General features: G+C 43.5%; 1 protein-coding gene across 1 annotated transcript in view; it reads left to right on the forward strand.

The window, feature by feature from the left end:
- Positions 1–20,428, forward strand: part of LOC134357440 (dynein axonemal heavy chain 8-like) — a 1,088,497-nt gene that overhangs the window by 467,627 nt on the left and 600,442 nt on the right. Inside the window, exons 35-36 of the mRNA XM_063069028.1 lie at positions 811–1,051; positions 2,649–2,848. Of these exons, the coding sequence (XP_062925098.1) occupies positions 811–1,051; positions 2,649–2,848 (441 nt within the window). The remainder of the gene's footprint in view (positions 1–810; positions 1,052–2,648; positions 2,849–20,428) is intronic.

Here is a 20,428-nt window from a genome sequence, read left to right on the forward strand (position 1 = left end):
GCTTCCTGGTAGCATGCCCCAAAATCTCTGTAGCAGTGTTGTGGGCCAGTTCTTGAAGGGTTGACCAAGCAACTTCCACATTCTGATTGTCCAGAGGGTAGAGTTTAAGCGATCTTCCAGAGTGCCAACAAAAGACTGCTTTATGTTGCTGCTTTTCAGCTTGGAGACCTTCATCCATCTTGGGGCTTTCTTTCTTTGTGAGCATCTCTTGGGCTGGGTATGGATGTTCAGTTTAGAAAGCCAGACAGTACCACTCCAAGCATCAGCACCTCCCACATCCTCCTCTATAACAATCTTATCCACCTCAGCTACTAATGCTTCTGCAGCAGTACTTGTGCTTGTAACTAAGATTTTCTGAAGCTAGTCACCTTTGTGTAATTCTGAAATAGTCATCACTAGTGCTGTGAATACCTGCATCAGTACAAGTGGCCTGGAAATAATATGAGCCACAAATACATGGTGAAAAATAACATAGGTTTCAACTCAAGTTGCACACCGTTTTGAACTACTATGCATGTCTTAGCTCCTCTGGGTGTTAACATATAAGTTGAAGGAAGGACTCAGAAGTCAAGTTCATGGAATTTGTTCATCTTGCAATTAGTACTGTTTAGCATTATGCTTTTAATTGAAATTGAAAAAAAGGAGTACAGAAAATGATGAAAGCTTACAATCCATCTTTCTAGATAACTGTTTTTCTGTACATATTCTCTATATCATGTTTAATAATAGTTAATATTAGGTTACAGGTTAGCTTATTGATGTAGATACATTTCAATTATATTTGCATTCTTTTATATGGATTACTTGTAGGTGTCGTAGACTACCAAAAGCCTTGAAGGAATGGCAAGCGTATCTAGATCTGAAGAAGAAAATAGATGATTTCAGTGAGTCATGTCCTCTCCTAGAGATGATGGCTAGCAAATCAATACAACCAAGACATTGGGAACGAATAGCTGCAGTAACAGGGCATAAATTTAATGTGACATCGGAAACATTCTCTCTGAAACATGTTATGGAGGCTCCACTGCTTCAATTTAAAGATGAAATTGAGGTATGATATGAGGAAGGGAAATTAATTTATGGAAATAGTAAGAAATTAGCAAAAGCAAATCAGAATTTATAAACACAAGAGATTCTGTAGATGCTGGAAATCTCCAACACCATACACAAAACGCTGGAGGAACTCAGCAAAGTTCGTCAACATCAATGTAGGGGAATAAACGGTCAACATTTCAACCCGAGTCTCTTTATCAGGACTGGAAAGGAAAGAAGCAGAAGCCAGAATAAAATGGTTGGGGTAGGAGGAGTACAAGCTGGCAGGTGATAGGTGAAACCAGGTGAAGAGGAAGGTAGGTGGGTAAGGAGGGGGATGAAGTAAGAGGCTGGGAGGTGATAAGTGGAAGAGATAAATAAAAACTGAAGAGGAGGAAAGCTGTTAGGAGAGGACAGTGGACCATGGAAGAAAGAGGTGGAGGAGGAGAAACAGAGGTGATAGGTAGAAGGAGAGAGGGTAACCAGGATGGAGGATTGAAAAAGAAGATGGGAGGGGAGGATTAATTACAGGAAGTTAGAGAAATGGACATTTATGCCATTAGGTTGGAGGCTACCTAGACGGAATATGAGGTATTGCTCCTCCAACCTGAGTATGGCCCCAGAGTATTAGTAGAGGAGTCCATGGACCAACATCTTAGCATGGGAATGGGAAGTCGAATTGAAATAGGTGGCCACCAGGAAATGCACACAAAATGCTGGTGGAATGCAGCAGGCCAGGCAGCATCTACAGGAAGAAGAACTGTCCTGATGAAGGTTCTCAACCCAAAATATCGACTGTTCTTCTTCCTATAGTTGCTGCCTGGCCTACTGCGTTCCACCAGCATTTTGTGTGTGTTGCTTGAATTTCCAGCATCTGCAGATTTTCTCGTGGCCACCAGTGCCTTTTGTGGCAGATGGAGAGTGAAGGTGCTCATAGAAGTACTCCCCCAATCTATATTGGGTCTCACTGATGTAGATGATGTTGCACAGGATACAACAGATAACTTCAACAGACTTACAGGTGAAGTGTCACCTCACTTGTGAGAACTGTTTGGCACCCTGAAAGGTATAAAGAAGGTGGAGCACTTGTCCTGCTTGCAGGAATAAGTTTCAGGTGGGAGATCATTGGGGAGGAATGAGTCAACAAGAGAGTCACATAGAGAGCAATCACTGTGGAAAGTGGAAAGTAAGGGATAGGAAAAATATACTTAGAGGTGGGATTTCGTAGGTGGTGGAAGTTGCAAAAAATGATGTGCTGGATATAGAGGCTCAAAGAGTGATAGATCATGTCCAGAGGGCATGGGGTGTTGGGGAAAGGGGATTGTGGGTACATTGGAATAGGGTGGAAGTTTAGAAGGATTAGAGGTGAGTTGAAAACTGCTTTTTATGCAGAGAGGTTAGCATTTTAAACCCTAAGTCAAAAAGTGTATTCAGAAATAGCACATTTTAAGAGTTTGGATGAGCACTAAGTACAAGGCCATTGGGTAAGACATGAGAAATAGGAAGAGACAAACTAGATATTTTTGATGGTATAGAGAATGTCTTCTTCAGTACTGTAATGATTACAGAAAAGAATTAAAGACTGACAACAGATTTTACTGTGTGATCTTTTTCAGGATATCTGTATATCCTCCGTGAAAGAGAAGGATATTGAGGCAAAATTGACTCAGGTGATGCAGACTTGGGTCAGTCAGACTTTGAGCTTTTCTCCATTTAAGGGGCGAGGAGAACTATTGTTAAAAGGACTGGAGACAACTGAAATCATAACAATGATGGAGGATAGTTTAATGATACTGAGCTCTTTACTCAGCAACAGGTACAAAAATCAAGAAATATACTATAAATTCTTAGGCTAACATAAGAAAGCGTATAATAGATCATTAGTGTTATACAGCATAGAAAGAAGTCTGGTAACATGCTTATGAAAGTTTTCTGCTCTTTCTAGCTTAATAACATTTTACCTTTAAGCCGTGACCAGAACTAATACACCAAGTACAGTATCACCAATGTTTTATTTAGCTGTAGATGATGTTCCAGCTGTTGTACTCAGTCCTCTGCCAATGAAAGCAAGCTTGCTGAATCCCTTCTTCACATGCTGTCTGCCTAAATCACCATTTTCAGGGAACTGTGTACTTGTTCTCTAAGTGGCTCTGTTCTACAACTTTCACCAGGGCTCTGCCAATGCTGTGCAAGTCTGGCCCACTTATGAATTCCCAAAATGCAATACTTTGCAGTTGTCCAAACTAAATTCCATCTACCATTATTTGACTCATTTTCCCAGTTCATATCGACCCTTTTCTGGCTAGAAGGTGGCTAAATCAGTGACGAAGTTACGATGAACTTTGTTAAAGAGGTACCTTTTATAAACATATTTTATTAAGTTGTCTGCAACATGACAGTTCCCAACACCACAAAAATCATTATGTTACATATCTCCAGAGCTTCAAGAGGATGATCACTTTGTTGGGATTGTACAATAATAGTCAACAGAAAATCGAGGAACAAATATGCAGGGAGATTGTGGAATCTTGCAAAAATAATCGGGTTGTAATAGAACATAGAACAGTACAGCACAGTACTGGCTCTTTGGCCCACAATATTGTGATGATCTAACCCTTCCCTCCCACATAGCTCTCCATTTTTCTTTCATACAAGTGCCTATCTAAGCGTCTCTTAAGTGTTCCTAATGTATCTGCCTCTACCTCCACCCCTGGCCCCTGGCCCCTGGCAGCTTGTTCCAAGCACTTAGCACTCCCAATGTAAAAAATCTACGTCTGGTATCCCCCAAACACGAGGAAATCTGCAGATGCTGGAAATTCAAGCAACACACACAAAATGGAACGCAGCAGGCCAGGCAGCAAAAATGCTGGTGGAAGAGGTACAGTGGACGTTTCAGGCCAAGACCCTTCGCTGACGAAGGGTCTCGGCCCAAATCGTCGACTGTACCTCCTTCCACCAGCATTTTGTGTGTGTTGTCTGGTATCCCCCTATACTTTCCTCCAATCATCTCAAAAATATGTCCTTTGTATTGGCCATTTGCAATCTGGGAAAAGGCACTGACTGCCCTTTCTCTCTATACTTATTTATCATCTTCCTCGTTCTATAGATTGGACTGCCATTGTGATGAAGGATAAGATAGCATGGAATTTATTAAATAGGTTTAGGAGAGTTTCCTCAGGCAATATCTAAAAAGTGCGACTTAGAGGGGATAGGGCGGGCATACTCAATTAATCCAATAACCATGATAGAATCAATGAAAGACCACACCAACTGTGTGTACAACCAGTGTGCAAAAGACAAACTGTACACATACAGAAAGAAAGAAGAAATAATAATGGTAAATAAGCAAGAAATATCAAGAACATGAGATTAAATTTGAAAGTAAGGCCATAAGTTCTGGAAACATTTCAATGATGGGGCAAGTGAAGTTGAGTGAAGTTATCTCCTTTGGTTCAAAAGCCTGATGTATGAGGGATAATAACTGTTCCTGATCCAGGTGGAGTGAGTCCCAAGGGTCCTGTACCTACTTCCTTATGGCAGTAGCGAGGAGGGATCATGGACTGGGCGGTGGGGGTTCCTGAAGGTGTTTGCTGCTTTCCTGTGACAGTGCTCCCTTTAGATGTGCTCAATGGTGGGGAGAGCTTTATCTGTGATGGACTGGGCTGTATCCACTACTTTTGTAGGATTTTCTGCTCAAGGGCATTTTTATTTCCATATCAGGCTATGATAGAGCCATTCAATATACTCTCTCCCACACATCTATAGAAGTTTGTCAAAGTTCATGTGGAATCTTTGCAAACTTCTAAGGTAGTAGAGACCCTGTCATGCTGTCTTCGTAATAGCACTTATGTGCTGGGCCCAGCACAGGTCTCTAAGAGCGAGGAATTTAAATTGCTAACCCTACCCACCTCTGATTCACCTGATGTGGACTGGCTCATGGACCTCTAGTTTCCTCGTTATGAAGTCCAAACTCAGCTCCTTGGTCTTGCTGACATTGAGTGAAAGATTGTTATTGTGGCACCACTTAGCCAGATTTTCAATCTCCCTCCTATATGCTGATTTGTTGCCACCTTTGATTTGACCTTCAACAGTGGTGTCAGCAAACTTGAATATGGTATTGGAGCTGTGCTTAGCCATACAGTCTTGAGTATAAAATGAATAGAGCGGGGACTAACCATACAATCTAGTGGTGCACCTGTGCTGATGCTGATTGTGAAGGAGATGTTGCCAGTCCAAACTGACTGGGATCTACAAGTGAGGAAATCGAGGATCCATTTGCACAAGGAAGTGTTGAGGCTAACATCTTGAAGTTTATTGACTAGTTTTGAGGGGATAATAGTATTGAATGCTTAGCAGTAGTTGATAAAGAGCATCCTGATGTGTGCATCTTTGTTGTCTCGATGTTCCTGGTTTGAGTGAAGAGCCAACGGGATGGCATCTCTTGTGAACCTGTTTTGCTGGGAGATAAATTGGAACAAATCCAATTTGCTTCTCCAGAAGGAGTTGATGTTTCACCATCAACTTCTCAAAACACTCCGTCCCTATGGATTTAAGTGCTACTGCATGGTAGTTACTGAGGCAGGTTACCATGCTCTTCTTAGGCACCAGTATAATTGAAGCCTACTTGAAGCATGTGGGTAGCTCAGACTGCCGAAGCAAGAAGTTAAAGATCTCATTGAACACTCCATCCATCTGATCAGCACAGTTCTTCATTACTTGGCCAAGTACCCCATCTTGGCTACATGCTTTCCAAGGGTTCACCCTCCTGAAAGATGCTCGCACATCAGCCTCAAAGACTGAAATCACAGGATCATCAGGGGCTGTGTGAGTCTGTGTTAGTTACTCCACGTTTTGAGAGTCAAAACAAGCATAGAAAGCATTGAACTCATCTGGAAGCAAAGGCCCTGTTGTTACCTATGTGGCTTGATTTTACTAATTTTACTTTTTAAGAGGTGATAGCATTCAAGGCCGGCCACAACTGTCAAATAACTGAAAAAGGTTTGTCAAACATGAAATCAGTCGGATGAAACTCAGTGACAGGAAGAAACCCACAGTCCGCAGAGTATCAGCACCCTACGCGATGTGGAAGAAGTTTCAGGCACAAGCAGCAGTCCAAGACACAGCCAGGCACATCGTAAAGTGAAGAACATGCAAGGACGTAAGCCATTGGTGAAATGGCCAAAGTCTAACAGCAAGGAGTGGGAAACCATCAATGCAGATGTGAGCCTGATCTTAAGTGGCATCAAGGGATCAGCAGAAAAGAAGGTGGAGAGGATGGGTGACCTGATCTACAGCTACGGAAAGGAGAAATTTGGAGTGAAGGAACAAGTCAGCAGGAAAGATATGCCTCCTCCCCCCAAATCCCGTCGTCTCCAGGAAATCCAACGACTTGTTAAAGAGAGAAGAGGCCTGAGGAAGTTGTGGAAAAAAGCAACAGCAGAAGAAAGGGACGGCATCAACCTCCTTCAAGTGGACCTAAAACAGAGGTTTTGGAAACTGCGCAGAGCAGAGAATTTAAGGAAACGACGCAAAAAGAAGGAAAAAGCAAGAACAGACTTCTACAAAGATCCCTTTAAATATGTGAAAGGCATTTTCACAAAAGAGAAAAGCGGATACTTGAAAGTATCAAAAGAGGAAGTTGAAAGACATCTCAGAATCATCCACACTGATAAGTGAAAAGATGAACCGATATTTGTCCACATCAATTTAACATCAGCCCTCCCAAGATGAGCGAGGTGAAAGAGGCAGTGAAGAAGGCAAGATCGGCATCAGCACCAGGCCCTAACAGTGTTCCATATTGTGTCTACAAGAACACCCCAGATGTTCTGAAATTCCTTTGGAAAAACATGAGGGTTACGTGGGAAAAGCAAATTATCCCCAAAGCCTGGAGAAGAGCGGGGAGAGTTCTGATCCCAAAAGAAAAGAATTCGTCCACCATCGAGCAGTTTCGCCAAATAAACCTTCTGAGCATAGAGGGCAAGATCTTTTTCAGCGTGTTGGCACAAAGACTTACAAAGTATCTGAAACAAAATCATTTCATTGATACGTCAATCCAAAAGGCTGGCATAGCAGGCTTCTCGGGATGCCTTGAACATACCAGCATAATATGGCATCAAATCCAGATGGTTAAGAAAGAAAGCAAAAGGATCTGCGTGTCTTGTTCCTTGACCTGGCCAATGCCTATGGATCAGTTCCTCATTCCCTACTGTGGACTGCTTTTGAATTCTTTCAGGTGCCTGCAACAATAACAAATCTGGTAAAACACTACTTCCAGGATCTGCAAGTCTGTCACAACATCAGACTTCACCACAGCGTGGCAACCACTGGAAGTAAGCATCATGGTGGGATGCACCATCTCCCCATTGGCCTTCACTATGGCAATGGAGCTCATTATCAGAGCCTCAAAATGGGTTGCGGGAGAAAAAGGGCTACAGTTTGGTCAATGGTTACCACCGATATGAGCCTATATGGACGTTATAACAACACTGACGACATCTGTCCCCTGCACCAAGAGACTGCTGGAAAAGCTTCATCAGAACATCACATGGGTAAGGATGAAGGTCAAGCCCAGCAAGTGCAGAAGCATCTCCATTGTCAAAGGTCAAGTCACGGATAAAAGATTTCAGATTGATGGGACACCTGTACCAACTGTTTCAGAAATGCCAGTGAAGAGCTTGGGCCGATGGTATGATGCTAAGCTCAAGGACACTGAGCAGTTTGAAAAACTCAAAAAGGATACCGTTATGTACATAGCTCGCATCAACAAGACCTTGCTGCTGGGAAAACTCAAGCTGTGGTGCTTCCAGTTCGGCGTACTCCCAAGACTCATGAGGCCTTTAACAGTGTATGAAATCCCCATCAGCAAGGTTGAAAAGCTTGAAAGAATGATCAGCACACATGTAAAACAGTGGCTTGGACTTCCACGATGCTAAAGTCCTGTTGGATTGTACGGTAACGGCAAATTGGAATCACCAATTGCAAGTCTTGTGGAAGAATTCAAATGCACCAAAGCAAGGTTGGTCATGACTCTCAATGAATCTGAAGATACTGTTATTCGAACAGTGGCCCCCCATGTGGCAATGGGGAGGAAGTGGACCCCATCTGAAGCTGTTCAGAGTGCTAAGTCTGCTCTTCGCTTCAGGGATGTGGTTGGCCAAGTCCAACATGGGAGAGCCGGGCTTGGGCTCGTCCCAAAGGCTCCTCAATGGCACAAGGTAACATCAGTGCAGAAGAGACGACTCGTGGTGGAGGAGTTGAGAAGACAGGAGGAGGCAGAGCGACACGCCAGGGCCGTCTCAATGACCAAGCAGGGCCACTGGACTAATTGGGAGAGCCTGGAAAAGAGGAAACTTAGCTGGCGTGACATCTGGGAGATGGAGGGATCTCGGCTAAGTTTTGTCATCAGAGCCACTTATGACCTCCTACCCACACCCCAGAACCTGAACCAGTGGTGGGGAGAAGACCCCGCTTGCTCTCTTTGTCAAGCACCCGAATCACTAAGGCACATTTTAACAGGATGCACCACGAGCCTCACCCAGGGGTGGTACACTTGGCGGTATAACCAAGTTCTCAGACAGCTGGCTTCAATCTTGGAACAGAGGCGAATCATCACTGGTCAAAGAACACTGAGGCTGTCTACAAGAAGGGTCAGAGCCGTCTCTATTTCCTGAGGAGACTGAGATCCTTTAACATCTGCCAGATGATGCTGAGGATGTTCTACGAGTCTGTGGTGGCCAGTGCTATCATGTTTGCTGTTGTGTGCTGGGGCAGCAGGCTGAGGGTGGCAGACACCAACAGAATCAACAAGCTCATCCGTAAGGCCAGTGATGTTGTGGGGATGGAACTGGACTCTCTCACGGTGGTGTCTGAAAAGAGGATACTGTCTGAGTTGCATGCCATCTTGGTCAATGTCTCCCATCCACTACATAATGTACTGGGTGGGCACAGGAGTACATTCAACCAGAGACTCATTCCACCAAGATGCAGCACTAAGCATCATAGGAAGTCATTCCTGCCTGCGGCCATCAAACTTTACAACTACTCCCTTGGAGGGTCAGACACCGTGAGCCAATAGGCTGGTCCTGGACTTATTTTGTAATTTACTGGCATAATTTACATATTACTATTTAACTATTTATGGTTCTATTTATTATTTATGGAGCAACTGTAACGAAAACCAATTTCCCCTGGGATTAATAAAGTATGACTATGATTATGGCTATGACTAAATGCTCTCCCACAAACATTGGCAGGAAATGTCCACATTACACGATTTGTACCAGCAGGCCAACCTCCAGAGCACCATACAACATCAAAAGATGTAAGCATTCTGCAGGTTGCTTGGGATTGGAAAATGGATGTGGATTTAGAATAAAAGCTTGTGTTTCCCCCAGACATTGCAGCTACAACACTCTGGCCAGACATGGTCCTGTGGTCCACAACAGCCATGCTGGCATATGTTGTGGAATTGACAGTACCATGGGAAGATGGTGTCGAAGAAGCTTATGAGAGGAAAAAGACCAAGTACTCTGACTGGCAACTGAAGCTGCCCAGAATGGCTGGAAGACGAAGGTTTTCCCTGTAGAAGTGGGATGCAGGGGATTTGTTGCTACATCTATGACCAGTCTATGAAAGAAGATGGGGGTGAGGGGTCACTCCCTCCAACAAGCAATTAAGTCCTTGTCAAATGCAGCAGAAGAAAGCAGTAATTGGATTTGGATTAAAAGGAAAGACAACAACTGGGCTGCAAGATGAAGACTGGAGGGTATGGAGTGGGGTGTAAAAGCTTTTATAGATATGTAAAAAGGAAAAGACTGGTAAAGACAAATGTAGGTCCCCTACAGACAGAAACAGGTGAATTGATTATTGGGAGCAAGGACATGGCAGACCAATTGAATAATTACTTTGGTTCTGTCTTCACTAAGGAGGACATAAATAATCTTCCAGAAATAGTAGGGGACAGAGGGTCCAGTGAGATGGAGGAACTGAGCGAAATACATGTTAGTAGGGAAGTGGTGTTAGGTAAATTGAAGGGATTAAAGGCAGATAAATCCCCAGGGCCAGATGGTCTGCATCCCAGAGTGCTTAAGGAAGTAGCCCAAGAAATAGTGGATGCATTAGTGATAATTTTTCAAAACTCGTTAGATTCTGGACTAGTTCTTGAGGATTGGAGGGTGGCTAATGTAACCCCACTTTTTAAAAAAGGAGGGAGAGAGAAACCAGGGAATTATAGAACGGTTAGCCTAACGTCGGTGGTGGGGAAACTGCTGGAGTCAGTTATCAAAGATGTGATAACAGCACATTTGGAAAGCGGTGAAATCATCGGACAAAGTCAGCATGGATTTGTGAAAGGAAAATCATGTCTGATGAATCTCATAGAATTTTTTGAGGATGTAACTAGTAGAGTGGATAGGGGAGAATCAGTGGATGTGGTATATTTGGATTTTCAAAAGGCTTTTGACAAGGTCCCACACAGGAGATTAGTGTGCAAACTTAAGGCACACGGTATTGGGGGTAAGGTATTGATGTGGATAGAAAATTGGTTAGCAGACAGGAAGCAAAGAGTGGGAATAAACGGGACCTTTTCAGAATGGCAGGCAGTGACTAGTGGGGTACCGCAAGGCTCAGTGCTGGGACCCCAGTTGTTTACAATATATATTAATGACTTGGATGAGGGAATTAAATGCAGCATCTCCAAGTTTGCGGATGACACGAAGCTGGGCGGCAGTGTTAGCTGTGAGGAGGATGCTAAGAGGATGCAGGGTGACTTGGATAGGTTGGGTGAGTGGGCAAATTCATGGCAGATGCAATTTAATGTGGAGAAATGTGAAGTTATCCACTTTGGTGGCAAAAATAGGAAAACAGATTATTATCTGAATGGTGGCCGATTAGGAAAAGGGGAGGTGCAACGAGACCTGGGTGTCATTATACACCAGTCATTGAAAGTGGGCATGCAGCTACAGCAGGCGGTGAAAAAGGCGAATGGTATGTTGGCATTCATAGCAAGAGGATTCAAGTACAGGAGCAGGGAGGTACTACTGCAGTTGTACAATGCCTTGGTGAGACCACACCTGGAGTATTGTGTGCAGTTTTGGTCCCCTAATCTGAGGAAAGACATCCTTGCCATAGAGGGAGTACGAAGAAGGTTCACCAGATTGATTCCTGGGATGGGCAGGACTTTCATATGAAGAAAAACTGGATGAACTAGGCTTGTACTCGTTGGAATTTAGAAGATTGAGGGGGGATCCGATTGAAACGTATAAAATCCTAAAGGGATTGGACAGGCTAGATGCAGGAAGATTGTTCCCAATGTTGGGGAAGTCCAGAACGAGGGGTCACACTTTGAGGATAAAGGCGAAGCCTTTTAGGACTGAGATTAGGAAAAACTTCTTCACACAGAGAGTGGTGAATCTGTGGAATTCTCTGCCACAGGAAACAGTTGAGGCCAGTCCATTGGCTATATTTAAGAGGGAGTTAGATATGGCCCTTGTGGCTAGGGGGATCAGAGGGTATGGAGGGAAGGCTGGTGCAGGGTTCTGAGTTGGATGATCAGCCATGATCATAATAAATGGCGGTGCAGGCTCGAAGGGCCGAATTGCCTACTCCTGCACCTATTTTCTATGATTCTATGTATCTGGGACGCCAGGTAGCACCGTTGAGCCCTCTGGAGATGTCATGGGCTTATCAACGAAACGTCAAAGAAGAAGAGTGCCCACCTGATGACCCCGATGACGTACTACCCTCCCTCCTTGTCACCACTCCAAACCCACTGCCAACATCAAGAGTGCCAACTTACCATACGGATTGAAACATCAAGTCCTAGCAGCTCTACAAATATTGGTGACCTCCCTCACTTGTCCCCTTCTTGCACAGTCACTCAATTTTTGAAGACAGCTTGCTGTAGGCAGATTTACAGCTGTGCAATATTCTTTCCATTCCTTGATGATTGACTTATATGTACTTCAAGGGATATTCAATGATAAAAATGTTCTTGCATCCTTCTCCTGCCTTGTGCTTTTCAATAACCTTTTCATGGAGTTGCTTGGAGTGTTCTTTTGTCTTCATGGTGAAGTTTTTGCCAGGATACTGGCTCACCAGCAATTGGACTTTCTAGATACAGATGTATTTTTACTACAATCAATTGAAACACCCTGAATGCACACATTGATCTGCATTTAACTAATTATGTGACTTCTAAAACCAATTGGCTGCATCAGTGATGATTTGTTTTGTCATATTAAAGGGAGTGAATACTTATGCAATCAATTGTTTTGTGTTTTATATATAATAAATTTAGGTCACTTTGTAGAGATCTGTTTTCACTTTGACGTGAAATAGTCTTTTTCTGTTGATCAGTGTCAAAAAAAGCCAAATTAAATCCACTGTGATTCAACATTGTGAAACAATAAAACATTAAAAACTTCCAAAGAGCTGATCAGATGGCCTAGTTCATCAGACAATGTATCTTGGAAGCAGTTCGATGATGACCTGGATTGCACCTTGGAAGCTAGATTGGCAGGAAATTCGACTCCCTCAGAACCATTGTGTTCAGCTTTGCTAGACAGTGATTTGGCCCAATGGAGAAGAAAGGGGATCTTAAACCATCACGGCAACCAAACAAGAAGGAAAGGGAGATTGGCCACTTGAGAGATGAGATAAAGAATCTGAACAAACAAATTTAAAAGCAGTTCACCTGGCGAAAAAAGAAAAGTGTTAAAGATCTAACTTGCAAACTGTTGAAACAGCTGTGCAAGCTCAGGAGGGTGGAACAACAGTGAAAATGAAAAAGGGAGTAAGAGAGTGCAGTTTGTTAAAAACCCATTCAGGTTCACCAAGGTTCTTCTATGCAGTGAAAATCTGGCCCCCTAACCAGTTCAAAGCAAGAGGTGGAAGAATTTCTGTGGGAATCACACAGCGATCCCCATAGGAATCAAGGACTAGAATTTAATCCAAGAGTCACCAAGCAAGAATCCCAGCAACTGAATGTAGCAGAGCCCAAGTGGCAGGAGGTCCAGTATATCAAGAGAGCAGTCAGCTGCCACTCCATAACGAAAGTGGTATACCCTACAAGGAATATAATAAATGCCCAAAACTCCTTCAGAGGCTGTGGAAGATAATGAGGAAGATTTGGATCAAAGGCTCTATCTCACTCAGCTGGAAAATGGCTGAAGGATGCTTTGTTCCCAAGGAAGAATATTCCTCCACAATTATCCAGTTTAAGAACATAGGAACAGGAGTAGGCCATCTGGCCTGTCAAGCCTGCTCCACCATTCATTAGGACCATGGCTGATCTGACCATGGACTCAGTGCCACCTACCTGGCTTTTCCCAATAACCCTTAATTCTCCTACTATGCAAAAATCTATCCAACCTTATCTTAAATATATTTACTGAGGGAGCATCCACTCCTTCATTGGGCAGAGAATTTCACAGATTCACCACTCTCTTCACAGTTCCTCCTCATCTCCATCCTAAATCTATTCCCCCGAATCTTGAGGCTATGTCCCCTTGTTCTAGTCTCACCTATCTGGTGGAAACAACTTTCCTACCTCTATCTTATCTACCCCTTTCATAATTTTGTATGTTTCTGTAAGATCTCTCATTCTTCTGAATTCCAGTGACTACAGGACCAGACGATTCAATCTTTCCTCATAGTCTAACCTCCTCATCTCTGGAATCAACCTAGTGAACCTCCTCTACACCGCCTCCAAAGCCAGTACATCCTTCTTCAAGTAAGAAGACCAGAACTGCACACAGTACTCCAGGTGTGGCCTCACCAGTACCCTGTACATTTGCAGCATAACCTCCTTGCTCTTAAATTCAATTTGTCTAGCAATGAAGGCCAACATTCCATTTGCCTTCTTGATAGCCTGCTGCACCTGCAAACCAACCTTTTGTGATTCATGCACAAACACTCCCAAGTCCCTCTGCACAGCAACATGCTGCAATTTTTTACCATTTAAATAATAATCTGCTATTCCATTTTTTCTTCCAAAGTGGATGACCTCGCATTTACCAACATTGTACTCTATCTGCCAGACCCTTGCCCACTCACTTAACCTAACTATATCTCTCTGCAGATGCTCCGTATCTTCTTCAGTCTACACAATTTGCTTTTCCACTCAATTTAGAATCGTCAGCAAACTCAGATACACTACACTCGGCTTCCTCTTCCACATCATTAATGTATATCATGGATGGCTGCAGGCCCAGCACCGACCCCTGCGATACACCATTGAATGCCAACCAGAGTAACACCCATGCATCTCAACTTTCTGCTTTCTATTAGTTAACCAATCCTCCATCCATACATCACCCCCAACTCTATGCATCCTTATTTTGTGGATAAGACTTTTATATGGCACCTTATCAAATGCCTTCTGGAAATAGGACAATCTCCCTCCTCATCATGGACTGCAATATATTTTTCTCTGTGCTTGTGAGAAGGCTGACCTCTTACTTAATGGAGAACCACTATATCAACACATCCATCCAGAAAGATGGCATCCCAGGTTTTTCTGGCTGCCTTAAACACACCTTAATAATCAGCCAATTGATCGGTGAGGCCATAGAAACCTAGAAACATAGAAAACCTACAGCACCAGTACAGGCTCTTCGGCCCACATGTACTTACTTTAGAAATTACCTAGGGATACCCATAGCTCTCTATTTTTCTAAGCTCCATGTACCTATCCAGGTGTCTCTTAAAAGACCCTATCATATCCACCTCCACCACCACCGCTGGCAGCCCATCCCATGCACTCACCACTCTGCGTATTTAAAAAAAACAAAAAAAAACTTACCCCTGACAACTCCTCTGTACCTACTTCCAAGCACCTTAAAACTCTGCCCTCTCGTATTAGCCATTTCAGCCCTGGGAAAAAGCCTCTGGCTATCCACATGGTCAATGCCTCCCATTATCTTATACACCTCTATCAGGTCATCTCTCATCCTCCGTAACTCCAAGGAGAAAAGGCCGAGTTCACTCAACCTATTCTCATAAGGCATGCTCCCCAACATCCATGTAAATCTTTTCTGCACCCTTTCTGTAGTTTCCACATCCTTCCTGTAGTGAGTTGACCAGAACTGAGCATAGTACTCCAAGTGGGTTCTGACCAGGGTCCTGTATAGCTGTAACAGACAGAAGAAAGGCGACCTAACAGTTGTCTGGTTAGACCTAGCAAACGCCTGTGGATCAGTTCCACACGTCCTTATCCAGATTGGCCTGGACCACAACCATATCCCGCCATTACGAGAGACATGGTCACCAACTCCCTAGGAGGATTCAAGCTGTGCTTCACTTCAGCCTACTTTATATCTAGGCGGCAAGACGTCCAAAAAGGGATTCCAACCGGCTGTACCATCTTTCCCATCTTCATGTCATGCTCCTCATATCATCAGCCCAGACGTAACCTGAAACCCAGTGTTGGAGCCCAGCATCTGACAACCTGCAATACAGGGGTTCATGAATGACATCGCAGTGACTGTTGGAAACCCTGGACAATGTTGCTACCTGTGCTAAAATGACCTTCAAGACCAGGAAGTCCAGATACATGATGATCAAAAAGGGTAAGGTTACTAGCAGGTTCAGTTTTTAAGTACAGGGAGAAGTCATTCCATCCATAGAGAACAACGCAGTAAAGTTTCTTGGAAAATGGGTTAATGCATCAATGACAGACATCACCAACATCACCCACACTGTCTAGCAGACTGAAGAGTAGCTGAAGAAGATCTGCGAAACTGGCCTCCCTGATAAATTTAAGACATGGCTGTACCAACATGGTCTTCTACCAAGGCTGCTCTGGCTTTTCATGGTGTACAAATTTCCCATGACCACTGTAGATGGCATTGAGAGGAAAGTCAATAAGCACCAAGTTTTTCTTCAGTGGGGCTCTACATAAAATCAGCCCGACTACAGCTGCCATTATCAGTAGTGGAGGAGTTCAAGTTAGCAAAGTGTAGAGTTGTGTTAACCCTGAGGGGTTCCGATGACAAAGCTAAACCAAGTAGGAGTTACAACAAGATCAAGATGAAAGTGGGCCGCCTACTCGGCCATAGACCAGGTAGTGAGCTCCCTGCAATTGAGAGACATCATTGGCAACCTATGCTTGGGATGGCAAGGCCTCGGCTCTGCACACTTCCAACAATGGGGTAGTGCAAGTGCAAGGGATAGGTGTGACATCATTCAGGCAGAGGTACGGAACCGCAAGGAGGAAGGGCAGAGAAGTTGGGGGAATCAGTGGGCGCCTGTACAAAATGGGATCATCTTCGGCAGAGCTTTGGAAACTGGACCCCTTCGGCATTTCATTCCTCCTGCGGTTTGTGTATGACACACTCCCTACATAACCACAGCTGCACACATGGGGTCTAACAGATGACCCTAACTGCAAGTTTTATCATCAGCAGGGTTCACTAGCACACATACTGTCAGGAAGCAAAACAGCTTTAACACAAGGATGGTATAGATGGAACCTGCTGTCCCTTGCTGACACACTGGAGCGGGAGAGGTATAAAAGAGACCAGCTGACAGAGAGGCAAACAGGGCAGTCGTTTTCATCAAGGAGAGGGCCATGCCAGTCGTATCAAAGAGGCCTAAATTCAGTCTGCTGCAAACTGCCAAATCATGGGAGATTAGAGTCAATGTGAGGAGGAAGCTACGGTTCCCAGAGGAGTTGCAAACCACACTTTGACCAGACATCGTACTGTGGTCCATCGAAGACAAGAAAATTATCCTGGTGGAGCTCACAGTATTATGGGAGGAAGGATGCGAGGAGGCACACGAGGTGAAGGCCCTGAAATACGAGTTCTTAGTGCAGGAACAAAGGATGGCAAACATGACTATTCCCTATGGAGATCAGCTGTAGAGGGTTCCCAGCAAGGTCGGCAAGGAGGTTGCTGTCTGCGCTGGGCCTTGATGAAAAGAGAAAAAATCAAGCAGCTCGCAGGATGGGGGAGGAAGCAGAAAGAGCCTCTTGCTGGATATGGAGCAGGCGAGGAGAGTTGAGCTGGAAGTCAGGAGCAGATGGGCAGTGACTTGGCCACCACTGCTGACCTGCCAGCTGGAAAGTGTTGTGGTAAGGGTTGAAACTTTCTTTGAAGGTTGGGCAGCATCTGACGACATCTGCTGCTGGCCAAAGGCTCTGGTTACCTCATCAGGTAAATGAAGAAAGCACCCCAATGTATGATGTAAGATTACCTTGTAGAGGTATATTTTCACATTGATACCAAAGAGTCTTTCTATATTGTTCAAAAAGGCCCAATTAAATTTACTGTGTGACTCAATATTGTAAAACAATAAAACATGAAAACTTCCAAGGGGAGTGAATACTTTTTATAGGTACTGTAGCTATAGAAACTGCCAGATCCATCTCACACCCTTTGCTCTCCAAGTTTCCTTTTTTGGCGTATTCTTAATCATTTTATAGTCACCAAGGGATTTTCTCATATCCCTTAAAATGAATATATCCTTCCTTTTATTTTCTTAACCAGAGCCTCAAATCACTCACTATTTCATTGGCTAACCCAAGCTCATCCCCTAAGAGGAAGTCCAGCATTGAACCCTCCCAAGTAGCATCGTCTATGTATTGACTCAGAAAACTTTTCTGGACACACTTCACAAATTCTATCTTGTTCAGGCCATTAACACTTTGGCTGTCCCAGTCAATATCACTAATAAAACACCATTATTCTTACAACTGTGAGTAATTTCTCAACACACCACCTTAATTCCTGCGGACTACTAGGACGTCTATAATACAGACCCAGAAGAGTGACCCTCCCCTTCTTGTTTCCAGGTTCTACCCAGATGTTTTCACTGGATGATACTCAAGAATGTCATCTGTAAGTGCTGCTGTTACATCCTCCCTTATCAAAAAGACTGCACTCCCTCCTCACTTACTTGAACCTTTGTCACACCTGTGGCATTTATATTCTGGAAGCAGCACCCATCATTAGTGATCCTCACCACCCAGACTATTCTCTTTTCTTATTGTTGCCATCAGGTAGAAGGTACTAGGGCCTCAGGACTATGTTCAAGAACAGTTACGACCCCACAATCATCAGGCTCTTGAACAAAAGGGATAACTACACTCAGTTGCCCATCCATTGAGATGTTCCCACAACCAATGATCTCACCTTCAGGACACTTTATCTTGTTATCTCATGTTCTTATTACTTATTGCTATTTATTTATATTTGCATTTACACAGTTTGCTGTCTTCTACACCTTAGTTGATCTTTCATTGATCCCGCTGTAAGTAGTATTCTATAGATTTACTGTGTATGCCTGCAGGAAAATTAATCTCAGGGTTATATATGGTGATAAATATGTACTTTGATAATAAATTTACTTTGAACTTTGAACATTGAGCTGCCAAACCTACCTTTTCTCAGCCATGTTTCTGGTGCAGCTATAACATCCTAGTGCTCAAACCAAATACTCTCTTCCTGACCTGTTAAACCTTGAGTATTGAACTAAAAGCAGTTTAACTGAGTATTCCTGTCCCTGCCTTTACTGTGTCCACAACTATCAAGATTACTGGATTTGCTCTTGCTGGCTACTGCTTTGTTGCTTGTTCCAGCTCAGACTCCAACTCCACTACCAACCTAGTTTAAACCCTCCTGTGTAATATTTCCAAATTTCTAAATGACTATATAGTAGTTCAATTAGTTTTAAATTAGTTATGCGAAGGAACAGATCTGGTTCACAAGATAAAGTTCTAAACTAAGAGAAGGCACATTTTGACAGTATTAGATAGGAACTTACAAAGGTTGATTGGAATAGGATGATGGACTTCGATATTCTTAGCGTCATGTGAAAAGCTGAAAGCTTCATAGACACGAACTTTACTGAGTTTATGGTGCATGCTGTAGATAGTTAGGTGACCACCAGGAGAGGTAAGGAGAAGAGAGAGACAGCACAGGGTTTCCCTGTGGCCATTCCCCTCATTAACAAATATACACCTTTGGATACTGCTGTAGGGGAGAGCGGAAATGAACCTTCTGGACAGAGCAGCAGAAGCTAGGTTAGTGGCACTGAAATCAGCTCTGAGGCTTAGGGGGTAAGGGAAAAGTCAGACTGAGCAGTGGTAATAGGATAGCCAGGAGATTCTATGGCTGTAAATGAGATGACAGGATGATGTATTGCCTCCTGGGTTCCAGGGTCATAGCGTAGAACTCTCAGCAGCTGCAGAGCATCCTCAAAGGGAAGGGTAAACAATCGGAAGTCATGGTACATGCACCAATAAATGGTATAGGTAGAAAGAAGGATATCCTGTGCAGTGCCTACAAGGAGTTAAGTGAGAACTTAAAAAGCAAGACCTCAAGTGGACTGATCTCTGGATCACAGCCAGTGGCATGTGCTCGTGAGGATAGAAATAGATAGCTCAAATGAATGTGTGGCTGAGGAGTTAGTGCAGGGGGAGGGATTCAAGTTCTTTGATTATTAGGATCTCTTCTGGGAGAAGGATGCTCTCTACAAGAGGGATAGTTTGCACCTGAACTGGAGAGAGATCAATATACTGGCTGGGAGGTTTGCTAGTGTTACTCGGGAGGGTTTAAACAAGAGTTACAGGGGGTGGGATCCTGAACAGTAGTGTAGCTGAAGAGAAATCAGGGGATAATACATTAGCCAATGAGATCGAGTTTAGTCATTAGGATAGATAGGAGCACAGTAAAGGGAGAGGAAAGATAATTGGTATAATCTGCATTTATTTCAATGAACGAGGCTTAACAGGTAAGGCAGGTGAACTTAGGACGTGAATTGTCTCTAAGGTGTGGGATATCATAGCCATAACAAAAACATGCCTGAGGGAATGATGGGATTGGCAGCTCAGTGTTCCAGAATACAGATGCTACAAGTGAGGCAGATGAGTGGGAGTTGTCTTCATGATAAAGGAAGACTTAATAATGTTCCTTTGAGAGGATATTTGTGAGGAAATTATGCAATGAGGAATATAGAGAGAACCTAAATACAAAGGAACGGTCAATCCGATGGGATTGTACTACAGGCCCCTGAATAGTCAAAGAGAATTTGAGAAGTGGATATGTAGAGAGATTGAAGCTAGCTGTATACATAAATAATATAATTAGTGGGAGATCTTAACGTCCCTGATATTGACTGGGCCTACCATAGTGTGAAAGACTTGGACAGAGTGGAATTTATGAAATGTGTGGGATTTTCTTTATCAATATATAGAGGAACCTACTAGAGAGGTGCAACACTGGACCTCCTCCTGGAGAATGAGGTATGTGATGAGATAAAAATATCTGTCAGTGAACACTGTGTTCAGTGACCATAATTCTTTTAGCTTTAAAACAATTATGAAGAATGATTCACAGATTAGATCCTGAACTGGCACCAAGCAAGTTTTGGAGCCATTAGGTGTGATCTTTCAAAG

Source organism: Mobula hypostoma, chromosome 2, assembly GCF_963921235.1.
Source record: "Mobula hypostoma chromosome 2, sMobHyp1.1, whole genome shotgun sequence".
Taxonomy (NCBI): domain Eukaryota; kingdom Metazoa; phylum Chordata; class Chondrichthyes; order Myliobatiformes; family Myliobatidae; genus Mobula; species Mobula hypostoma.